Source organism: Corvus kubaryi, unplaced genomic scaffold, assembly GCF_017639235.1.
Source record: "Corvus kubaryi isolate FWS band 111438036 unplaced genomic scaffold, C.kubaryi_AGA036_p1.0 68, whole genome shotgun sequence".
Classification (NCBI taxonomy): domain Eukaryota; kingdom Metazoa; phylum Chordata; class Aves; order Passeriformes; family Corvidae; genus Corvus; species Corvus kubaryi.
This window is the reverse complement of record NW_024582056.1, coordinates 21,429,688-21,453,651: the sequence shown is the minus strand read 5'-3', so window position 1 is coordinate 21,453,651 and position 23,964 is coordinate 21,429,688. Positions and strand designations below refer to the sequence as shown.

The following is a 23,964-nucleotide window of genomic DNA, read 5'->3' as shown; positions in this document are numbered from 1 at the left end:
GGGAGACATTGCCTCCCTCTAAGTGAAGGCGAGATCTCCCGGTACAGAGGTAGTCCCGTTCCCATTGGAAATGTCTGAAGTTAATTCAGGCAGAAATGTCTGGGGAAGGGTGTGGTGCACCAGCCCCAGGGCCACCCAGCCCTGTGCCATCCCTCCTGCTTCTGCCCTGCACAGCTGTTCCCAGTCCCCCTGCAGGTCTGGCCAGGGGTGTGCGTGCATGTGCATCAAATTACTTCTCTGCAGCTGTTGCTGGCACCGAGCTCATGGGGAAACCTCTGGCGGCAGCTAAAAGAGTCTTAAATGAGTTTGTAACCAGCCAGAGCCCTTACTGGTTACAAGTTTCCTGTATCCACGTAGATAGCTCTCCGTAAATGTTCCGAAAGTGGTTTGCCCTTGCTAGAGACCTGTAGTAGGGCAGGGCTGCCTTTCTGCAGGAAGCTAGGCTCACGGGCTTATCACAGTGTTGACCAGACCTGATTCCTTTGTCCCTCTGGGTGGCAAGGTGCCAAATCTTCCTTTTGCCCCTCATGCTGGTGGTGGCATGCCGTGGATGTATGCATCCTGTGCTGTGTTTGTGCTTAAGCTCTGTGGTGTGATAGTGTGTGTTGCTTGACAATACAGGACCACCTTGGTCTCTATCATTGGCAGACAGACTTTGGTTTGTTCCCAGAGATGCAGGGGACTGGAATAAAAAAGGAAAGAGATTTACTTTTGGAAAGGTAGACTTGGCACTTAAATCACAGATTTATTTTAAGGGCTTTGCTTTCCTGTGAATGATTGTTTCTTGAAGGAGAATGGCACTGGGGGTTTAAATATCAAGAGGTGAGGCAGTGAGGAAGGCTGGCAATGTGCTGCTTGGAGGCAGTGCCGGCAGAGATGGCAGGGATGAAACAGCTGTGTGGGTGACCTGATAGGAGAGGAACTACTGGAGCAAGGGTGGCAAAGAAAGGGATGATCGGTTTGAACAAACAGGCTGATAAAATTGTTTTTGTGGATAACTTATTTTCACAGGCTGCCATGTGGCAGTGAGTCAAAATAGGCAGTGTAGTGGTCTAGTTCCCAAAAATTGTGAAATAAGGTAACTGAGGCAGGGGAAAGGGTAACCTTGGCTTTAAGTTGCCCTTGAGCGGACAGCTGAGCACCTGTGAAGACATCTATGTGAGATTGAATGAGAGGTGCATCTCATGAGCAGAAGGTGATCTGAGGGTGGTGGGAACAGAGAAAGAAGAATTTCTCTTCTAAGGACAGGCCACTGGAGAGGGTTGAAGGAGTTACGAAGATAGTTCTTCCAATGAAAAGCAGAAATGTGAAGCATTGTGTCAAAGAAGCATGAACAAGAAGGGGAACCACTGGTTTTCTCTGGTAAGAGAAACTATTCTAAGCATTTAAGATACTAAAGCATGGCTGTGTTTTTCTGGGAGAGTAAAAGGAGGGAATAGAAGGGAGAAGGGTAGAAGTACGGCATGATGTCAATCAGGAAAAATGTTTGGGGGAGAAGGTAATGAAATTGTGTCTCTGATGGGATTTCTGTGAAGGGCAAATAGAAGATAGGCTGTCTTGTTCCTGTGACTCTCTATTGAAAGAAATAGTGAGATGTGAGCAGGGGACTGGGCAGAACGTGAAATTCCACCAGCTCGATCATTTTAGTGAAGCAGAGCTGCTGTGGAGCAAGCCATTGAAGAAAGAACTTGTTGCAGAGACCATCTGCTTGTTTGGTGGCATCTTGGCACTAGTGACAACCACTCTGACCCTGGGAGCAGAGCAAGAGAATTCTGTGTGAGCTGGGGAAGATGTAACTGTGGGAGAAAAAGGGGACAGAGAAACAGAGACATGAATGTGACAGCAGAGCTCTGAAGTCCCAGGTGAAGTCAGCAAGTGCAAAACCATTTACACTGTCTTCCCTCCTCCTCTTTCTTGCCCTCTGCTCATTCTCACTGATAATGCATCCCTGACTAGGCCTTCCCAGTTTTGAAAATCTCACATGCAAGCAGAAATTACAGTCTGTGCAAGGATGAAAGTGTTTAGTTTTCTTTCTGTTCTTGAGTTTTTTACTCCATAAGAGAAGTAGGTGGCTAATGTAATTCATGTTTATTGCTAAATGGTGTTCTTTGATGTCGTCTTATTACAATAGCCTGATTTCAAAGCCAGCAATAAACTAGAAGGATGGCACCCCATAAACACAGGGCTTCATTTTTGGCCCTGTAAACATCTTGAAACTTAAAATTTAAAGGAAAAAAAATTACTTGCTTTCTTTTGCTTGCAAATAACTCTTTCATTTCACAAAATAACAGCTCTCTAAGTAAACAAACCTCAAAATCCTGCTCTCTCCTCTCCTCTGACCTCTTGTACCCTTTAGCCAGAAAAAAAGCCAAAGAAAGCAGTTGATTGCTCTTGATCAGCCTGTGTAAGTTTTGATCAGCTAGCTGTGTCTTCCTTCCTCTTTAACACAACTTTTATCAGAACACTTTTCTGGGCATCTGTTTTTGCTCGGGGTTCCTGCCTGATGTATTTTGTTGTGTGCTTTTTGTCATGAAACTGCAGACAACAAATATAGTGGTTGGCTGATACTTTGAGGATCTTGGAACGGAAGTTATTTTTGTGAAACAGAATGTACAACTTTTTTCTAAGTTGGATTTTTCAGTCATAATAAGCTCTGTCAGACTAAATTCTTTTAAGTGAAATAGGCCTGAGTAATTTACTTCGTTATGGAAAACTAATCTGCTTGTTAAAACTGTTAGTTTATCACACAGTGTGGTACAGTGTTGTTCTGGCAAAGACTTTGCTGGCAGACACCAGTCCTTGTGTATCTTTCTGTGAAGGGATATGATAAGATGAACTTTGTGACTTAGAGAAGCAGGCAGTCGTTTTGGCTACCAGAATGTGTAGTTTCTGTAAGATACACGGTGGATGTTATCTTGAAATCCTGGCTGAATACAATGCAGAGCACCCGGTCTCCAAGCTGAGTGGTACTGCAAATCCCATTATTACTGTGATACTCTCTATCAGCCTCATTAGGGATGATGAATGAGCTGAAGCATTTTTTTCCCCTCTTCTGAAAAGACCTGCTGACAGTGGTTGCTGCCTGTGTATATGCACAGGGTGAATAAATCGACTAAACTATTACTACAGTAATACTAACCTTTAAACAAAAAGAAAGTCATTCTCATTATCTGCTTAAATCTCTTGACTCTTCCCTTCTCCTTACAGAATCACCTTCTAGCTCCCTTGCCTCAGAAAGCTGGGTCTTGCAGAAAGCACAAGTGAAATCTCTTGCATTTGTTTACCATTGTGCTATTCCCAGGCAAATGAAATTGACTCTTGGGCTTTCCTAAGGCTGAACATGTGAACAAGTCAATTTGACTGTACAGCATTCCTGTCAGACCTCAGTGCCCCAAGCCTGCAATGGCATTCCCACATGTCAGGCTCCACTGATCCAGTAGTTTCCAGTGTGCCTGCAGGGGCTAGGCTGGGAGGCTTGGCCCTTTTGCCACTTGTCTTCTCATGTGGCAACTTAAGCTGAGCTTTGGGTCATACCAGCCAAGTGCTAGTAACCATCCTTAGTTCTTTCCTCTGTCCTTTTCCATGTCACTTTCCTGCTGGATGCAATGTCCCTGCACAGGACCTGACCCCTGCCTTGGCTGTGTGTTTGGCAGAGCAGGATGGATGGGTTCCCCCAGCAGACCACGGGTCTGAGGGGGCTGTGTAGGATGGGTGTTGTACTGCCTGGGGTCAGACTGCACAGCAGCTGCTTCCTCGAAGGTACCATGCGTGCTAATGGTCCTAAACGAGCTGTCCAGTAAACAAATGGTTACTGCCATTGGCATCTGAGCGCCCTGGCGTTTTGGCTAGAGGAATCCCAAGGAATCCTGGGTTCCTGTTCAGGTGTGCAGAGCAGTAGATGCAGCTCCAAGCAAAACCTTCAAAGACCTTGTTCCTGCCCCTTTCGTTTATCATGTAGATAGATATTAAACTTGACAATTGAAGGTGCCTTTTTCTAGCTTGAATCTAGGAAAAAGAAAACTTTAAGAAAACTTGCTAAATAAAAAGGCTTAAGCTTTTTCTTACTTGGTTTGAAGTGTGTCCACAGAAGTAAGATTCCACTTGGATTTTTCTGGGGAGGAGCAGGGGGTGGAGGACAAAGGAGGAACGTTTGTTCCATTGGAACCAGCTGTGGTTTGTTCGCCTTTTGTGCGTTTGGATGGGCACTCTGAAATCCAAACTGGAACTAGCAGTTAATATTACAAGCAAGCAGCATAATTTGACTAAACAAGCTTTCAGATGATCACCACTAGGCTTTGATGCTCAAGAGTGGGATTTTCATAACTGCGGAAGTAATTTGAGAACATGCTTGTGCCCAAAGCCAATAGGGTTATGTTGGCTTCTTTTTTTTCTTTTTGCTTGAAGATGATTATGGTGATGATTCATACTTTTGTTAGTCTCAGCAGAAGAGTGGCTTGCATGTATGGTTGATTTAACAGCTGAGAACCTCTAAGCAAGTCATTCTCCATTTTGAGGAAGAATTTGTCTGGAGAGGATTCTCCCCTTTTTTATTTCTTTTTGTGCTTGTTAATTTTGTGTCTTTGGTTTCTAGCCCTGGTATTGGCTGACTTTGCAAATAAGAACTTCCATGAGGTCCTAGTTACAGCCTTACTTGTTCTTGGATATGTGGCTGTGGTTCCATGTGTGCAAGAGTGAGTTAGGATGGTTTTAGAGGTTTGGTTGATGAACAGTAGTTTACTCATATTCTACAATCTGAAATATTGAAAGTACCGGAAAGGTGGTTTAAGCTGCTTAGTCTGACTAGATTCCCGTTTTCATTATTTTAATTTCCTGAACTAGAGGATCAGATTTTTCCCTCCTTAATAGCATATTTTGTTTCTAATATCAGTCCTTTGAAATTGTCTCCCCAATCACTTTGACTTACTTAAAACAGCTGGATGGATTTATAACATTTTCTATTCTCTTGTGCCAAATCGCACCCTCCTCCTCCCAATTTTTTTTTTTTTGACAACCACTTAATGGTCCATAAAGCTTTAAAAATAAAAACCAGTGGAGTGACAAAAAAACTAAAGCCATGAAAACTAACTTTCCTTCTGCTGCATGGATTGCCAGGAAATTCAGGGGTCATGTAGAGTGAGTGTATTTTCTAATAACAAGCTGTGCGCTCACATACCATGCTTCTTTAAAGGTCTTGTGGTTGGAATCCCAGTGGTATTGATGGGAAACGTGCAAAGAATTTTTATAAGGTTGTTTGAATAGCTGAGTAACTTCTTTTGAAAGCAATAGAGTGAATACAGTGGAGAAGAATGGCTCTGTGGATGCCTGAGATGATGATAATGCATGATGGACCTTCAAAGTTAAATCCTACAAATTCAGTTAACCTCTAGAGGATTTAATGAAAACTTAAAAGAAATCACATTTTAAAAATATTAAGGTGGAACACTTGAATATACCTGTGGTGTCTTGGTAGCCATGGTTATGTTCTAATGGGAGGGCCTAAAAGGCCATTAGTAGACTTGTAAGCGCCATGGAATAGGTTTGAATGGTAGAAGTTGGACTCGGTGATCTCAGGAGTCTTTTCCAACCTGATTGATTCTGTGGCTCTCTAATTCTGTGAAAAGAGAGGTGATGTATACCACGTTCAAATGCCAGACTGGCGCATTGGCCTGTGGTGACACATCTGCTGATGCTGTGTTTGCTTTCTCTTGCAGTTTGGGGCAGAGTTCAGAAGGTTCTCTCTGGATCGCTACAAGCCAGGAAAGTTTGAAGACTTCTACAAACTAATTCTTCACATTCATCACATAGCCAACCTGGAAGTGATGATTGGATATGCTGACGTGCATGGAGACCTTCTCCCTATTAATAATGATGACAACTTCTTCAAGGCTGTTTCAAGTGCTCATCCACTGCTCAGGGTTTTTATCCAAAGACAAGGTAAGATGCAGTTTCATTTCAGTGCCTCAGAGTGTGCTATGGCAAGGGGAAGAGTGGGTTTGTGGCACCCATTTAAAGGCTGAAATTACGTAAGAGGCCTCTAGGAGCCATCTTGCTCTTCCTCACAGGCACTTCATTGCACCTGGCAGGAATGTCATGGCTTCATAGCAGGTAGAGGGACTGCATTGCTGCCTGTAAGGTGTTTGAAAGATACCATGCTGAGAATCACCATGAGCCCCTTTATTTTCTGAGGGGAATGTGCCTTCTGCTGCTGGTACTATGTCATCACTTGAGCATGCCAAGTGCACCATTCCACTTGGTGGAGGGAGGGGATCTTGGTACTACTACTTCACATTTAGAAATCTTATCTGTTCATCTTGATAGTCAGTGTCATACCCAAGTTATTCATGCCAGGGTAGTGTATGAATGCAAACAGATGTGTAAGTTCTGAAAGGAAAAAAAAATTGTCACAAATGACATTTGTTTGACTTAGTTAACCTGGCAAACAGGCAAATGATGACTTTTTTTCCCTCTGTCCTTACACTAAGGAGTGCTGATTCTTCCCATTTTGAATCATCAAGCAAACCTTGGGCAGAATTGCCTGAATGTCAAGATGACATCAGGTTTAAGTGGCCTGTGTGTTGTTCTCCCTAAGGACCATGTTTGGCAGTTGCTTCAGAAGAGGATTTGCTTTTATAGCAAGGTGTCTTCTCACAGAGCTCCTTAAATCCCAGGGGAAGCTAACACTGTATTAACACTTCACTTCCTCCAGTTTTGGTTTTTTTTTTTTTTCAGCCATGTAGTGATTTATAGCACAGGGCTTTTGGAATTAAAGTCTCATCAGCAACAGATTCAGAAACAAGACTTGATTTGAGACTTAGAGCAGTCATGTAGCTTTTCTTGGCCTGAACTCTTGCTGTGTACTGGTAAGGATTTAGCAGGAGGCTCCAGCCGGCTCATTAGTGTGAACTGGTGTAGTGTGTGGTTTGATTTGGTGTTATCAAATACATCCAGGGCTGTGTGGCTCCTGTCTGTTCAGAGCATACTGTCTGCCACTTTTTAGATGTGATTTTTTTTTTTTAGCTGCGCTCTTTAGATGCTCAAGGAGGCAATTAAGAGGATTTAGAGCAGTTTAGTTGGTGTGTCTATTAGGTGAGTGGAAAAGTCTATGGGAGAAAGCTTGCTCCTCCTTCTTGTGCAGAAAGTGTAAATGTGGATCACAAATCCAATTAGGTCTTCCTGCAGTGCCTGTTAGGGCTTGTGAATGTTCATGGTGGGTCAAGTCATGAGAAATCCTTTGTGTGACTTTGTCATGCCTACTTCAGTTCAAGTTTATTCATGTCTCTGGATCAGTCCTGTTCAGAACACAGTTGTCCCTGCTCTGCTTTGGACAGACTGCAGAAACTGAGTATTCCTAACCCTGCACTGGGAGGGGGTTGCCACTGAAATGCTGATCACGGAAGTAGGCAAATCAGAGAGCTGTTGTCTACATATAGAAAAAATCCTCCCTCTTCTTCTAGGATCAGTGTGCTCGTTATGAGGGTTTCTAACTTGTAATCTTAATGGAAAAGGGCATTATTTCCTTTTTTAAAAGCTTTTCTTTTACCTGTTGCTCAGTGAGAAGGATCATGCTGACAAGTGAAGGAAGACCTGTTCTTCCTCACGTGTGGCAAAGCCTGAAAGCTTTCCCAACACACCTTCTCCCTCTGTAAAGCTGAAGGGAACAGTAAATTCTGGCCCATCCCTTTGCTTAGTGCTAGCTTTCATAAGGGACTCCTGAGGTTAGCATTTGAGATTCATACTTGTGAATGGTCCCTAACAGTCATGCTCATTTCCTTTGCTTAGACAAAGCCTTTAGAAATTCTTCCCTTCCAGAATGAAAGCTAAATCTTCATCTCTTTTTCCTTTGCTCTGCTGCTCTCTTTGTTTTCAGACTGGGATGACAGAGCAGTGCTAGTCCTTCTGTTGGAGGCCTGCATAAGAGAACGAGGTGACTAGCACCAAGAAATTGTTGTGCCATTCTGGGGAATGTGGTGTGCCTGCAGAGCTTCAGCTCACACCCTAAATTCTGACTTCAGAGGCAGGAAATTAGGGTGACAGGGATGCTAGTAAAATATGTGAGCAGTGGTCTCTTGGGACTTTGAAGGAGACTGCAGAGCACGGGCTCTCTAGACTCTCTAAGATACAGGATCGCTGCTTTGCACTGGGAGTAGTCCTGGGAGCTGGCTGCCAGAGGTTGTTCTCGCAGTGTTGTAGAGTAGGGAGGGTTTCAGGGAACACGGCAGAAGTATGCAGGCATAGAAGGACTGAATAGTTGAAGGTCAGGTCTCTTTTTCTAGCAAAGCAAACTGTTTATCAACTGCATGATTAGTCATCCTGTCTGTTTTCCCTGTTTATAGCTGAGTTATCCTTTCTCTTGTCAGGTTAATTTTACAACCATGTTAAAACACTTAAAACATTCTCAGAGGGGCAAAATAGGTAACTTAGTCTTTGCACAGTAATAGAGCAACAACTTCCTAGTTTGATGTTTCTGTTTGCCTAGGTGTTTTTCATCTGAGCTTAGTATTGCACTTTTTCAGTTCAAAAGCCTTTCTCTCACTTGTCCCCAGACGTAAACATTGTGCTCGTTGCTTGGACTCTTCATGCCCGGTTGGTGTCCAGGTGTAGGATGGTTGTTGTGTTCCCTTTTTTTTTTTTTTTTTTTCCCCAAAAGTCTCCTGAGTGCCAGATTTTTCAGGATCACAGTAGTTCCATGTAGGGGATGTTAGTGCTTATGAGCCAGCCATTTTAATAAGGACTAGAATTGGTGTTCCCAGTGTGCTTGCAACAATTGCTGTTCCTAGTTTTTGGATCTTGAAGAATCTGGGACATTTGCAGGTTGGTTGAGTAAATTCAGCTATAGCAAGTTTTTATAGCTCATGGTGATTTGTCTGCTGAAAGTGTATGGTGCTCTTTTTTTTTTCTTTTTCCTTCAATACCAAATTACAGTGCAGACTGCAGACAAAAATCCTGATTGGAGAACCAGGCTATAAAAAGAAAAAGCAGTTTTCCTTTGACTTGCTCTCCCAGGCTGCAAGTGTGGGTCATGTCCTGTGTTGCAAACTGATGTGGCTCTTTTGGCTTCATTAGTACAGTAGTGATTTACATCAATTGATGCTTTGAGTATGAGGATTTGTTCACTCAGCTGTAACTGCTACCAGACATACACAGAACTCCCTATGGAAGGTGTCTGCTGCTGTGGAAGGGATGGATGTCCCAAGTACCTCAGAACAATGGAGGAACTCTTATGGATGTGTTTGACTTGCTCCATAATAACTGAACTCTTGCATTTTAGCCAAGAACTGCATCAAGGAAGAACTTATCTGATGATGCTGATCATGTTTTTCAAGACTGGTCTGTGTCTAAACTACAGCACTTGAGACAGTCTCTTGTATACTGCAAAAATATTTAAGTGTAAGCTATGAATTCAAGCAGAAATATAAAACAGAAAAACTGAAAGGAGTTAGGTTTACATACTGTGAATGAATTACATTATTTCTTGTATGATTAAACGGAATGAAATTATCATCAAATCTTGCTTTAATGCCTCTCAGGCACAGTATGTGTTCAAGCTGATCTGTGTTGGAGCATCTTAAATAGAGTGGAATAAATAGCAGAATTATAATGAGTTCTTCATGGTAAACCTGCCTCAAACGACTCCTTGAACTTTGCAGGGGAGGTATAAGGATGTAAATGGAGGTCTACCAAGTAAAAGAGATTTCAGAATTTCTCCTCTTTTGCTTTGGTTACCTACTGAGGTGTGTTCAACCTAGAAAGTTCAGAAACTCAGGAAGTGTGGCAAAATGAACAAGCTGATCACTCTGTACTCTGTGCAGTGCTTTTTTCCCAAGGTTTCTTTTTTTCCAAGTGGTATGTCCAGGACCAAGTACAGCAAGCAGAATGAACAGAGTGGTTAACTGAGCACACCGCTGTAAATCCAGGCTAATGATTCTGATTCTGGGAGAACCAATGCAGGCTGCTTCTGACCAGACCTTCACTTCCTACCAGTCGTCAGGGTTTGCATGGGCAGTAACAGAAAATCTGCTGTAGCTCAAGTTGCAAAGGAGGTGGGAGAGGTGGTGCACAGCCTGTCTGGTCTCATCTTGATCCCAGACTGAGGTCAAGTGAACTCGCCTGAGAAGCCTTTTTGTTTTGTCCCCATCACAGCAGGAGGTATGTTCTGATTCTATAAAAGTAACAGTAAATTAATGGGGGGGCACTTTGTCAATCATAAAGCAAATTCTTGATCAGATTCACAATCTTCCAGCAGTAAAGTTAATTTTAAAGCTTTCTAAAGGTTTAAATGGTTTCATTAGAAGTGTCCTGCAAGTAGGAGACAGATGAAGCACTGAAGCATCAGGTGACAAATTTGTATGTCAGGTTAACTTTGTCAAGTATTACACTTCTTGCAGGAACATGAAAGGCAAAAAAAAATCCAAACAAACCTGAAGAGCATTCTAATAGCCAAAACCCTAAACCACACTCCACAGCTAAATGGAGCAGGGCCTTACATCATAAATTAGTAAATACCACAAATTAACTGCAGCTGTTAATTGACGTTGGATGGAAGTTAGAGAAGGCTGGTGATTTCTAATACCTGTGTTGTCTTGCATTCTACAGTCTGGAAAACTGAGTGTGTAAAAAGCCATCAAGTATCATCTTCAGAAACTTGGTATATTTTCTTTTGTAGTTACGTTTTTTAATAGTCTCTTACTGTTACAGTAACCCAGTACTGAACACCAGCCATTGCTTTCCTCCTTGAGTGGTTAGAACTGCTGTCTACCATCAGTTCTCACTTAAAGCTCGATCCAAAATCAACAGGGGAAAAATGTGCATTTACCTGGTTGGGTTTTGGATTTGACTTGTTTTAATGTAAAGATTGGAAGATACCGTTTTTCTTCAACTACATATAGTGACTGAGGTTATTTGAACTGCTGTGCCATGCAATATATTTGTGCATGTTCAGAAGCAGTTCATAATTCTGCAATTCGTTATTTACCTGGCAAAGTTTTGTTCAGCTCTAAGTACCAACATCTGTGCTTGGCTTTCTTGTATTATAAAATCAGAGCAATCACACTCAGTTTTAAAGTAAAAATGTGCTAATGGGAATCATGCCCAGGTCTGCCTGAAAAACTGATGGTGGGTTGTTTTATTGTCTTTCGTACTCTGAGCAGATAATCCCCAGGAATGGTTGTTGGCTGTCTAACCACATGTGTTAAACACAAAAACTGGCTTTGAGGCAGCAGCTACCTAGAACTTTTAACTCTCTGCTCAGCCTTCTGGAGTGGGTACAGTTACAAAAGTTTGAGTTCAATTCTTTCACATCATCTTTTTGGTTCTTCAGTAACCCTCCTATTTGTTTTGCAGCACAGGCATTGACTTTGCTTTCTCAAAATGTTTTATTTCCAAACAAGAACAATGTGATTTTACTGCTCTTGTCAAAGGTATTTGATATACTGAAAAATAAAGCAGGTTGCAGCATGTATGGAGGGAGAATACTGAGCTCCTTCTGGTCTTCCTTTTGGTTGAGCTGAGCAGATTTTCACAATGGTCTGCTAGGAGTCTGAGGGAATAAAATAAATTTTAAGTGCAGAGATGGTGATGAGGTCTTCAGTTTGTCTGCTCCTGTATAAGGAGGGTGGGAAGGTGAAGAAGAAACTGCTGGCACTCGGTAGCTCATGGGTGCACTGGAGGATGTGGCTCTGCTGTTGGTCAGACTGTCCCAGGGCTGCTACCCTATGGCCTCTGCCCTGGCACTAATGTGACCCAGTGGCTGAGCTCCCTGAGCCAGCACTTCAGCAGAAAACAAGTTGCTTGAGTGAGGAGCTAGCATGGGATGGGCAGGTTTAAAGCAGCTTAACACTGCCATGAAGCGAGTTCTGTCCTGGGAGGAAGAACTTGCCTGCTTCTAACCTTTGGAAGTGTGCAATTCCACTGGATTTGGAAAGGAGGCAAAGCATCTTGTCTTAGCTTTGACAAGATTAGACGATGGTGGTAAATTTTGTGTTTGTATAATAGGAGTTGCTGCTAGGCTTATATTAAATCCTTTTATGATTTTCTTCAGAAACATCTCTGGTTTTGAGCTGGAGGGGTCTTTGAAAGCTTGTCAAGCCAAGTAATCTTTGTCCCACTCAAGTCCTTTGATATTTGAAGATAAGTAAAATGCAGCTGTTTGTTCCAGTGAAGTCTGGCAACAAATTACTGTAACTTCTCTGTTCTACCTTTCATGTGCAAATGATGAGACTGAGTAATCATTATGTTTCTACTGGTTTATTAAGCAACTTTAAAAACATAAAGTTTTTAATCTGGCTTGTCAGACATAAACAAAAACAGGCTTGGATTTTGTTGCTGGCATGGTTAGTGATACCTGGTGGCTGAGCAGAGCCATTGTGGGGCTGCTTCTTCCCTTCTCCTCAAAAACTCAGTTTCTAGAGTATGAGGATATTTGATTTTCATCACCAGTTACTTTTAATTGCAACCAGAACAGCTGCTAAGGAACAATTTTCAGTGAAAGAGGGGTGGAAGTAGCACAGCCTACAGCTAGGCTTTGTGGGGTCGGTCGATAGCTGATAGTGGGAGCTGTCACAGAAATATGCACTGCATAAATATTTGCAGTTGCAGTGTGCAGTAAGCACAGAACAGAAGCCTGGCATAAACAGCAAACATTTGTTGCACTTCCATGTTAAAGCTACATGGGATTTGTTTTCAGTTTCAAGGTTTAATAACTTAATAATAAATACACATAACCAACTATATTAAGAATAAAAATAGACTTTCACAGTCTTAAAAATTGCATCAAGCTCATACCAGCACCACAGACTGTGCTGAATTTAGGCTAAAGAAACTTGTTTACAGTGGGAACTTGTGCAGCCTTTAATAGGAGCCTCTCCTCAACTCCATGCCTATCTTCAGTTTGTAACCCACATAAGAACAAGCAAATAAATGCTCTTCCATCCCTCCAAACTTCTGTTTGTTGTCTTATAGTTGTGGATTGCTGCCCTGAAGGTACTTAAAAAAAACCAAAATACAAGAACTCCCCAATTATGTATACTCACAGGTAGTCTCAAGTAATGCTATTTCTTGTTTCCTTCCTTGGTCTGATGCTTTTTATTTAAGATAGTGGAGCTACTCTGGTAGGTGGCTTGGCTGTATAAAAACAGTGGTGAGGAAGACTTGTCAAATGATCCACCTCTGTTATGGTCCCTGTATGAGGGGAATTTTCCACTATTTACCTTTTCTTACCTTAGTAGTCAAAACAAGAGATTCTGTTTCCTGCTCATGGCTCAGGTTTTTTCCTGTTGTGCCTAGCTGTCATTTCCCTTCCGTGAGTGATGGAAACAAGTATAATATGCAGATAATAATGAGAACGGACAGTCCCTTCTTTGACACCAGATTTTACCTGACAAGACCTCACAAGTTTGAAGTAGCTTTCATGTAGTGAATTAAGGTAGATAGCACAATAAAAATATTAACTCAAGATTCAGGCCTTCAGGAGCAGGTTTTCTGCTAAATTTTTGAAGTATTCTAAACTCCTAAGTACATTAAAGGTCTTGGGATGACTTAATTGGTAGACTCTTGCACTGAAAACAAGCATGTAGTGAAGGATATTTTTGCTAGGTGTTTGTAGTAGGCATTGAAAAATTAACTCCAACTATAGTTCAACAAATAGCTCCACTCAAACTATTTTTTTAAGTAAATGAAACCTTCTCTTTTGTCTTCAGTCTACCTGTGTTGTTGGGATTGCATGTTTCAAATTTAAATGTGTCAGTATTAATACTACATAAGAATTCTGGATATTTTTCAGCTCCAAGAGAGAAAGCAGTTTGCAGGAGGTTGAAAGAACCCTTTCTTGAACCTGCCCCTGATGATGATCTCCTTGGATCTTATTTTTTCCTCTGTGCTATGTTTAGAGTAGTAAAGAATCCTGTGGGAATATTAAGGAAACTATTAACCTAGAAAACTTCACTGTTGTTCTTGCTCTTCAGGCCCCAGCCATATGCTGATATTAAGTAACCTCTAAAAGCTCCATGTGAATAACTTCTGCACCACTTATTTCCTCCACCACCCCCAATTTTTTTTGCAGTTTTTCTCATCTTTTTCTCCCATGCTTTCGTTTTTCTTCCTCTCAGCTGTCAGCTTTCTACTCCTTGCCTCAGCTTTTTAATTGCTCTGCAATGCTGTTGCTGCCTGGGCAGGAGAGTGTGTTAGGTGAAAGCACACAAGTGCTGGTGTTGTTTTACTCCCAGCACTAGAAAAAGACTCCGAGAGCAGTGACAGAACAGGTGTGGAACTAACACTTAATGGGGAGAATTGGCCTTTTTCTGTGAGTCTTGGACCAGTTAGTTTTCTTCTCTGATTATCCCTTTGCATTAGAAACAATACATTACTTGAGAATTAAAAAAAAAAAATGTAAAGTTTTGAAGGAAAATGATTATTTAATTTGAATTGATATGTAAATAAGAAATTCCGTACTGTTTAGTGTCTTTGGAAATCAGCTGGGGTTCAGTGGAGTTGGGGAAAAAAAGCTCCATCTCTGCACGGGCACTGCAAGGCTGCCTGGCTGCTGGCAGCGGCGAGCTCTGAGCAAGCCTTTCTGCCTCTTCAGCTGCTGTAGGTGAACACAACTGTTTCCTTTAAAGCTGAGTTACCAGCTGAGGATTTGAAAAGGACTAAAGCTGTTTCCCTCATCCCTGGATGCCGTGGAGGTGTCCTAAGAGGAGGTCTGTTAGTTATGACCTCAGGATGGACACTGGTGGCAACCCATTTGTTCACTTTATTACCCTGGTTTATTGTGGCTTTGTTTTCGTTCTGACAAGCAATTTGGTAGCTTTAGTAGTATTATGCAGTGATTTTGTTTACAAAATAATGTAATCTCTACATTTTTGCTTTTGTGTGCTTACTAAGGTGTAGTTTTAAATGCAGCTGACATGAGTAAAGGGGAGGAAAACCTGTTGCATTAACAAAATGTGTTGTGTTAATCAGAAAACCATAAAGTTTCTTGCAGTTTGGGAGAAATTCTTTCTGACACTGAATGAATAAATGAATGCTTTATAACAGATCCCATAAATAAGTCCAAGGGTAGTGCCTTTGTGGCTAATAAAAATTAAGAATGGGAGGTTCCTAAGCTCGTATTTCTGGAAATAGCATAACTCCAACATGCCTTATCCTTTGGGGGGGGGGGGGGGGGGAAGTATAGCACATTTGGAGTACAACATGCAACAAGAAATGTTAAAAATTTTGTTTCAAAACAATTCTTAGCTGCGACAAAGAATATCAGTAGCAGGAAGAGTGTCTGTATCTGCATTATTCTTCAGTCACTTAAAAGTGCACTGAATACTGGTTCAGTGTGCTCATTGCATTTTAAAATTCCCTGCATGTTAGAGAGGAGAAGATAGGACATAGGCAGTCAGCCTTTATACATCAAATTCTGGTACAGGATTTATGTGTACTGCTTATAGAACGTGTGATCCTTGTTTCCAGTGTTAGACTGAACTTGGATCATGCAGTGCTATGGTTCAAAAGTTGCTTCTTCATCCATGAGGTTCTTTAATGAGGGAGTTACTTTTCTGTAGGGCTAACCACATGATGTCTCCATTTATCAGCTTGTACCCAAAAGTATCCCAAATGTTTGCCCTGGACAGACAGTAATTGAGGCCAAACAGTGCTGACAATGATCTGCTAGTGAGCTTAACGTGTGCATGGGTGACTGAAAATGCTAATACTGGTCGTGATTTTCACTAGATCTGGCTAACACTTCTTGTGTAAATAGACCAAGCCCAGAGGCACATCAGATTGTTTTTTTTAGTTGATTTCAGTAGTTGTGTGGCTGGTGCTTTTCTGACCTCATTGAGGTATCTCTGCTTGTAATGGGCTGTGAGTCTGGAAAAAAAGGAAACTTTTGAATTTAACTTAGTTTTCTGTTCAGGTCTCTTGCCTTTTGCTTGTGGATGCAAAGGTGCTAGTGTTGTGGAATTTTCCCTTCTCTGTTCTTTTGGCTGACTTCAAAGGCAATGTGACAGCATTACCTGGCAGCTTTTGTCACCCATGTGTAGAGTTAACATTTCTTGCCCTGAAAGAGAGGAATCGAATAGCTGTCTGCAGGCTGTCCTGAGGGTCCCAGCTTCCCCCTAGAAGAACACTAGTTCCCTGTGCTGTATTTTGCTTAAAGTGGGATTTAAAGTGGGATTTAATTTCTCCTTCCTTGGCTACCATACCATAGCACACCTTCCCCTGCCACATGCAGTTTCCTGTCACCTGGCAGGGGACATGCTGAGTAACGCAGGAGCGTGGTACCTGTGGGTGTAATAGAGGGTCTGTGTTAGAGGTTGTTCTTTGCTGTACGCTGCTCTCTGTTGTACAGAGTGCTGCTGGGCACTCTGGGGTGCAGGGAGGTTTATAAGCTCATCTCACAGGCACGCCATGTCATCTAGAAGGGATGGAGAGAAGAGGAGAGGGGGAGCTCTGGGAGAAGCGGCAGACTGGGTATCTGTTGTGATTTAACGTGCTGCTGTGGGCAGAGTGGCTTGGCAGTACATCAGAACCCATCTCCTGTCTCTGAAACATTCCCAGAAGCAGCTGGCCACAGGAGCCAGCTCATGGGGTGCAGATCACAGGAAACAGCTTGCCACAACAAACTCGTCTTCCTTTGCTCAGATGACCCCTCAGCAAGGGTACGTGTCATCTGCATCAACTCTGGCAAGTGCGCAGTGATGGTGAGCAAGAGGAAGGATGTTGTTGGAGGTGTGCATAAAGCCCTGTCTTACAGTGGACTTCACCAGTGTTGATCACCAGACCATGTGGAGAGCATCCCTGCAATTAGCTTGTCCTGCCTCTGGATGCCTGGAATAATAATTTCCCTGGTGGTTTTTTTTGGCACTGTACCTCATTTGGTCCCAGTTCAGCTAGTAAGTGGCGGTGATGTCCCACACCCTTCCTCTCACCAGTTGCATCCTGAGATCCCAGAGCTGTATTGCATCATGAGGAAGTACTGGAGCTACAGAGTGTGGTGCAGGTGCCTTTCTACCGTGATGGGTGTCATATGGTGTGTGGGTAGCATGCTTCTGGGTCTTGTTGATCTGGTTTATGGGTGTGTGCTTATCTTGGAAAATCGGAGTTACTAGCTCCATCTGTCTGCCGAAATGTTATTGCCTCTGTTTCAGACCACTTCAGTTCCATGTGGATGTCCCAAGAGAGCTGAAAGAGATCAGTGTGATGAAGATGCTTAATGTATGTGCATCAGCAGCAGCTGTGAGAGGGAACCTGCTAGTGTAACCTAGGTTACCTAGGCTGCTTGCCAGCATCTTGCTGAATGGTACCTTTCCTTGGTGGGGTCTCACAACTGGTGTGAACTGGGCGATTCCAGCAAATCAGGTCTCCCTGCCTTAGAGGCCTCCTGGCCCTACGAGGCACATCAGTGTCAGTAGCATAAATTGCTGGCTAGCTGCTTGCACATGGAAGTAACAAGCAGAGGTTGCGTCCCTGCTGAGGAGGAATCACTGTGGAGGGTATGCTGCTGGAGGTATTTCAGGGGTTGTGCTGAGATCCAAAGGTCTGAAAAGGTGGCTTGCTATAGTCCCATGTCTGTAAGGTGCACACAGGCTCTGGCATGGCTTTGCATCCCTCCTGCATGATAAGGCTGTGTCAGCTCTGTGCCATGCGGTAATGGCATCTCCGTCCCTGCTTGTTGCAGGGGGGTTGGACTAGATGACCTTTAAAGCTATCTTCCAACCCAAACTCTTCTGTGATTACTCACATTTGATTCCTGCTGTCTTGCTGAGACATTGTTCCCTGACTCTTAGTGTTTGTACTGTTTGAAGGCAAACATAAGATTTGCTTATGTTATTAGCTTTCATGCAGCCTAAAATAAATCAGGAATGCTTGTTATTGCATGCAGTGAACCCTGTCCTGTTGAACACGGTGTTTGGCTACAGTGCACGTGGATGGGCTTTGTGAGGTGACCCAGAGGTTGGTGCACTTCGGTGCAGAGCACTAGGGCAGAGTTCAGGGTCAAAGGGAAAGTGCTGTCCCTGTTCAGATGCAGTCTGGGCCTCTTCGGGCTCACATGGCACCTAACTTCTGACTGTGCACTTGGCTGCTTCATCAGCTTGCAGGAGGTCTCATGGTTCTGAGATTGCATCTTCATATCTCTGAGGTTTCCTCCAGAATCTACCTCCCACAAACACAAAGTTTTAGTAAAATTGGAAGTGCAGGGGAAGAGAGAATGCATAGGAAATATCTATGAGAAAGAAGGGGGGTGGGAAAACTGGAGGGGAAAAAAAAAGGGCAAAACCTCACGGGTTTTAGAAAGACTTCAGTTCCAAATTCACATAGATTTTTATCTGCAAAACCTTGCTTCCTAGATCTTTTGCCTAAAGACTTTTCCTTAAATGTAGTTAAAACATGAATAATTTAAAAACAAATAATCAGTTTAGCTCTATAACACTTAGCATTCTCAACCAGCTGGCTTGAAAATACAAGTGCAGAAACAGTAGCTGTTCTGAACAGCAATTTGAGAGGCTTAGGTAGCTGATATCCCACAGTCTGGCTAGAATGGCTCTGGAGAAACCCTACCAGGGAGGACATCACAAGGAGGGTGGATGCTGAATTTGGATGGTAAAGTACAGTATACAGTACAAGCATTTTATCAGTGTCAATGGCACTGAGAATATTGGCATTTGGAAGAAACAGAGTGGTTGTAATATTTCTCTACACTTCTTGTGTTTATCTGAATCTCAACTCAATCTTTGGCAGCTTGAATGTCAGTAAAATAAAGTTCTGTTGTAAGGCATGGAAGAGTAGAGTGACTGAAGCACAGCCCCCCAAGTTGCTTGCAGTGTAGAGCTTCTGTGGGGAGCTTTGCTTTTCACTCTTCAGAGTGGTGCCTTTTTGGAAACAGAGGGTGGGAGACCAATGATTGCTAAGCTGCCAGTTCACGCAGGTGGTGTGTCTGCCAGGGTGGTGGCACAGTCACTGCCACCAGCCACTCCTGAATAATGTAATCATTTCCATGATAAATCAGATGAGCTTTTGCAACTTGCAGAATCCTGCTTTCCCAACAGCCGGAGGTGGGTAAGCTTTTTTTTTTCCCTCTTGTGATGTGCAAGTTGTATACCTAACTCTTTATCATCCCACTAGGAGCTAGGTGAACAGCTTTTGCACTGCTCTGATAAGCTTTTATTGAGGACAACAATCATCAGGTGTTTTAAAGACTCTTAGATCCTATGCTACTTAGTTGTTTTTAATGATGAGGAAAAAAACTGAGTTTGGATGTGTTGTCTAGTGCATTTTCAATTGGGAATCCAATCAGCTAGAAAATAATTGCCAGCTAATAGTTTAAAAATTGTTATGATGAGTAATCTGCTCAGAACACGTGTATACTTTGATTTAAAAAACTGTCAAAATCACAGTTGCACAATTTCTAAAATGTTGTTCCCTGTCTGTCATTTTCTCTCTGTCTCTCCAAACACCAGCATGATACCACTGCTACACTCTGCTGCTCTTTATTTGTACCCTGATTCCCAGCCCTCCCAAGGGGGCAATGACCAGTAACAATCTGAATAAGCAGCAGCCCAGGACTTTGGAGGAAGGTGAGGTTCAAAGCTGATGATGGGCCGGGTTCAGTTAAAGCCCTATAAAGACTCCAGGGAGAAGAATTGTTCCTCCAAATTGGTTTTGGTTCCTCCAAATTGATTCTGACTCCTCATAGATGAAGGTGGTTGTCTGACAGCTCAGAGGATCTGATGTGACCAATGCAAGACAAAAACTCTCATGTCTGTGGGAACTCTCTTGCCCAACAGATATGTAAATTGGGCACTGTTAAAGAGCTTCTTCTCTTCAGACATGGTCTGTTTGTTTTCAAAGCTAAAGATGGGGTTTAAAGGGAAATCTACAACCACAGCCATCTTCCTCATGGTCATCTCTGTGTGCATTCCTCTGGAAATGCTAAATATGGTACCTTATGCCTGAAATTTAAGTACCGATTTATAGGGAGGAAGGGAGTCTTATTTCTGTTTTGAAACTGTGTGGTACAACCTTTTTTGTACTGAAATATATTTACAGGAAGTCTTGGGCATATGTTACTCCCTGTGCTCTTTGTGTGGCAAAAATTGGAGAAAAACATCACTTCATACATCCATTCTGTAACTTTTTGAGCCAGGCCCGCTTTTTATTTTTTTAAAAAACCAACCAGACAAACCTAACAGCAGTTGTTTTTTTATTTTGTATGTTGACTACCTTCTGCAGCTGCTGGGAGGTGTTACATGTCCAGTTTTATTATCTCAGCAGAAGCTGGGTAAACAACTCCTGTGCTGGCGTGACACATTTAAAGCAGGCAAAAGCCGCTTCAGAACGCATCACTTCTGTAGGTAAAGAGAGGAGCTGTGGGTGTGTTGTCTCGTGTACCTGCATTATCTTTGAGAGGCAGGTGAGATACTGGCTCCTTAAATAACAACTCTGGTCTTAAGCAAGTGTTTCATAATGAAGTTATTTGACTCATCAGCTACTGGGAATAGCCCAGGTCCACTTTGCTTGTGGGGAAGCAGGGCTCCATGGGAAAGGCTTTGTGAAGGCTTAGCACAATTCTCTGCTTGCAACTGCATTAGTCTGTGTTTTCTCTTGTGGCTGGAATGCAGTGTGGTGGTAAATTGGTTAAGCTTGGGGCATGAGGTCCTCTCCTAGGCTGCTTGTGCAGTTCCCCGGTTCTTTTGCACAAAAAGGAGAAAGAGACCTTATTTTGGAGTGCTGCCACTGTGTCTGCTAAATCATGACCATGAAAACTGCTGAAGGGGGTCTGTGCTAAATAACAAGTGTTGTATGCCAATGGTTATTTTTGGTGGTTTCAATTACAATCCTCCTTTCTCCAAGAACCACACTGGTGTTTGTATAAATAGATGCTGAACAGCAACAGCAAAGCCATTGAGTACCAGAGCCAAATCTGAAGAAGAGTGGACACGTTTGCAGCAATGTGCCTGCTCTTCTCAGCTGTTCCACCCTGTGACCCTCGTCCTCTTTCTTGTGTAAACATAAATGGAAGCAGTCAGGGACATCTGTATTTAGGGGCAATATCAGGAGCTTAGCTGGGAAGAGGGAGCACAGAGGATGGAGCAGTTGTTAGGCTATTCAGGCTTTGTCTCAGTGGGAAAGTATGAATGCATTTAATACTGTATTTGCACTCTTGGCTGGCTGGGACCCAGCACTGACCACAGTGCCTGCTGATGCTGCAGGGATTGCTTTGGCTTTTAGTACATGGATGAAGGAAAAACACTTAGGGAGCTTATTAGTAGGTTGAGAAGAGCAACCTTCTTTTCTTTCCTTTCACTTTTCTAATTTTGTTTTTATTTTTCTTTTCCATTCTTTCAGCAAGACTCACTGTTAAGACATCTTGTGAATAAATGGAGGAAACTTTTTGACTTCTGTTTTGAGGGGAAGCCAGGAGTGACTAACATTCCTTAATCTGATTTTATTGCACATTCTTGTCTTGGATATGTTTTCTCTTTTTTCCCTAACCAGATGAAGAAAACAATCCCTGATGCAAGTGGCTTCTAAGCTCTGTCTTCCTGTAGCTCCACATGTAGCTCTCTGTATCCGTTTGGGAACTGACTTCACATATTGTTTTTCTTTTCATGCTAAAAATCTTTCTGCAAAATGTGGCTTGAATAAAAGCAGGAGGGAGTTCAGATACTGGGAGTCCCTAGTGTCAGCTGAGGCAGGCAGCAGATAATCCCTGCTCTGTTCTGTACATTCATTAGCATTCTAGAAATACCTGATGTGTCTGTTTCCTGATTAGGAGATCTCTAGTCAAATGCTTGTTTTCTCACATGAAACAAAGTATTCAGAATTTGTCTGGAAAAAATTAGGAATGCCTTTCCATGTACATAACTGGCTTTTTTCATTTGCATGTGTTGCTGGCCCCTGTTTGTCAGGGACCTCTCTGCATCCTGGTAAAGTTTTTGGCACACAAACAAAGCACACTAGCTTGCTCTCTGCACCCCCTTTAATTTCAATTTCTGCTTCTTCCTTTAATTGGCAGATGTGGGACATGGGCTTGACAGGAGTTGAGAGAATTGAAAATTATTTGAAGGGGAGGGTTATCCTAAAGAAATGTGATCTAAGCAGGCAATTATCACTGAAATATGATTGTTGCTATTGACTCTTGTTTACAGCTTGTTAAGTCTTACGTGTGTGTACAGTTTTCATTTTGTAGGCAGATGGCTTTTAAGTCAAATAACGAGTTCTGAGTGTGCTCTCCTAAAGTGAAACACTGCTTCCTTCCTTTCCCTCTACCCCCCCCCCCCCCCAAAGTGAAGTTTAAAGTCTGCAGCTAACCAGGAGTGCTCCATTCTACCAAAGACAAAATGTGTCCTGTTTGTTTAATAAATAATCAGGTGGCTTTGATTTTTTGGCTTAATTTAGTCCAAGTGCTTGGGGGCGGCTAGATGGGAATGTGGTGTTGGGGGTGGAGACTTCCAAGGAAAAATTCAAGGAGTAGAAAATTAAAGTAGCCGAGTAGTATCCTCTGTGCAGGCTGGGGAGACACACTGTTGCTCATAGTTTCAAAGAATGAAACAGTGATTTCCAAGAAAGTATGTTATAGTTAACATGCTCTTAGCTAGGTAAACTTCAGCTGCTTTATTTAGCTCTGGCAGTGCAGGGTGTTTTTATTTGCAAAGCTCTTGCATTCTAGAGCCTGTGGTCAACTTCTGAGACACTTCTGCAAGTTGTCTAATTTTCATAGTTACCAAGGAAAAAAAATTGCCCTGAAAACACAAGCAGTGCAAGTATCTAAGGGCATAGTGGTACAGGCAGCTGCATTTTGGCTGCTCTGCTTTCTTGGCTGAACATGAACTGGTTTTGCTCCAGAAGCCACATAGCTGGGTTAGTGTGGTGCCAGGTTCGTACTCCCGTGCCTTGTGTCCGGAGTGGGCTGGGAGAGCAGCCATTCACTGTGGACGGGAGAGTAATGCCTTTGGCCTTGGTCCTTTGTGGGGAATTTAACAGAACTATGTATATTTGTTTTATTTTTGCTGTGCTGTGCCCACTTTCTGGGTGAGGAAGTGGAGGAGGGGAATTTACAATGTGTGGCTCACACCAGTTATTCACTATACTATAAACAGATATTTTCTCTACTGCAACTCAATTTTTGTAGTGTATGTGGTGTGAACAGTTCTTTACCAGCATTAAAATAAGCACCTGTGCAGCCAAAAGGGTCATTGGGTGACAGTGACCAAATGCATTCCCTCAGGGCAGATTTTCCTGAAAAGTTTGTATGGTCTCTATCACCACACATTACAGGAAGGAAGAAAATTGGTGGTTTCCAGAGGCTAACCTCAGTCCTTTGATGGTGACTCACAGCAATGGGGACTAGAAGGAAAGGTGGCCTGAGTGAGGAGTGGGACTGATGGAGGCTGCTGTTTGAGGGCAGAGAGTCAAACTCTCCTGAAAGCACAGGGGTCTGGCTTTGCTACTCACACTGTTTCCTAGCTGGATTTGAATCCCCCTTTGCATGCACCAAGTTACCCTGGTCATCGCTTCCTGAACCAGCTGGGGAGAGCGATGCAGACAAGCGCTGTCGGCCTTGAGAGCATCGGTGACTGCGGCAATGGAGGGAGGAAATGAAATGCCAGTGTGTTGTTGTAAAACTCCTTTGGAAAAGGAGGAAACCTTACTTGATGTAGTTTTTCCATTTATACTCAGGTTTTTGCCATGCAGCCATTCTTTGCCTGGCAGTGTTTTTCAGGTTGCTGTTGCACAGAAGCTCATAAGACTTTGAATTATAGTATGCACACTAATAAGAATTTATTGGGTTTTTCCCTTGAAATGAATAAAAACACTCCCACTTGGTCTCTCCTAGCTGGAGAAAAGCACACTGTTCCCCTTGTGTTTTCCTCTTCTCTATCTCAAGTGCTCTTTTGTGCTGTGAGAAGTTGCTGCAGATCTGCTGTGTGGATTGTGCAGCTTTGTTCGCCCAGCTGCCAGAAGTGTAACCCCTGTCTG

At 42.8% G+C, this 23,964-nt stretch overlaps 1 protein-coding gene across 2 annotated transcripts in view; it reads left to right on the top strand.

Annotated features, from left to right (window-relative positions):
* The window catches only part of LOC121674436 (partitioning defective 6 homolog gamma-like), a 65,408-nt gene that overhangs the window by 7,145 nt on the left and 34,299 nt on the right, over positions 1 to 23,964 (top strand). Inside the window, exons 1-2 of one of the 2 annotated variants that reach the window (XM_042048789.1) lie at positions 91 to 1,362; positions 5,712 to 5,934. In XM_042048789.1, coding sequence (XP_041904723.1) covers positions 1,330 to 1,362; positions 5,712 to 5,934 — 256 coding nt within the window. In that variant the 5' untranslated portion in view covers positions 91 to 1,329. Of the gene's footprint in view, positions 1 to 90; positions 1,363 to 5,711; positions 5,935 to 23,964 lie in introns of those variants that run through there. The other variant, XM_042048788.1, reaches the window with a different exon arrangement.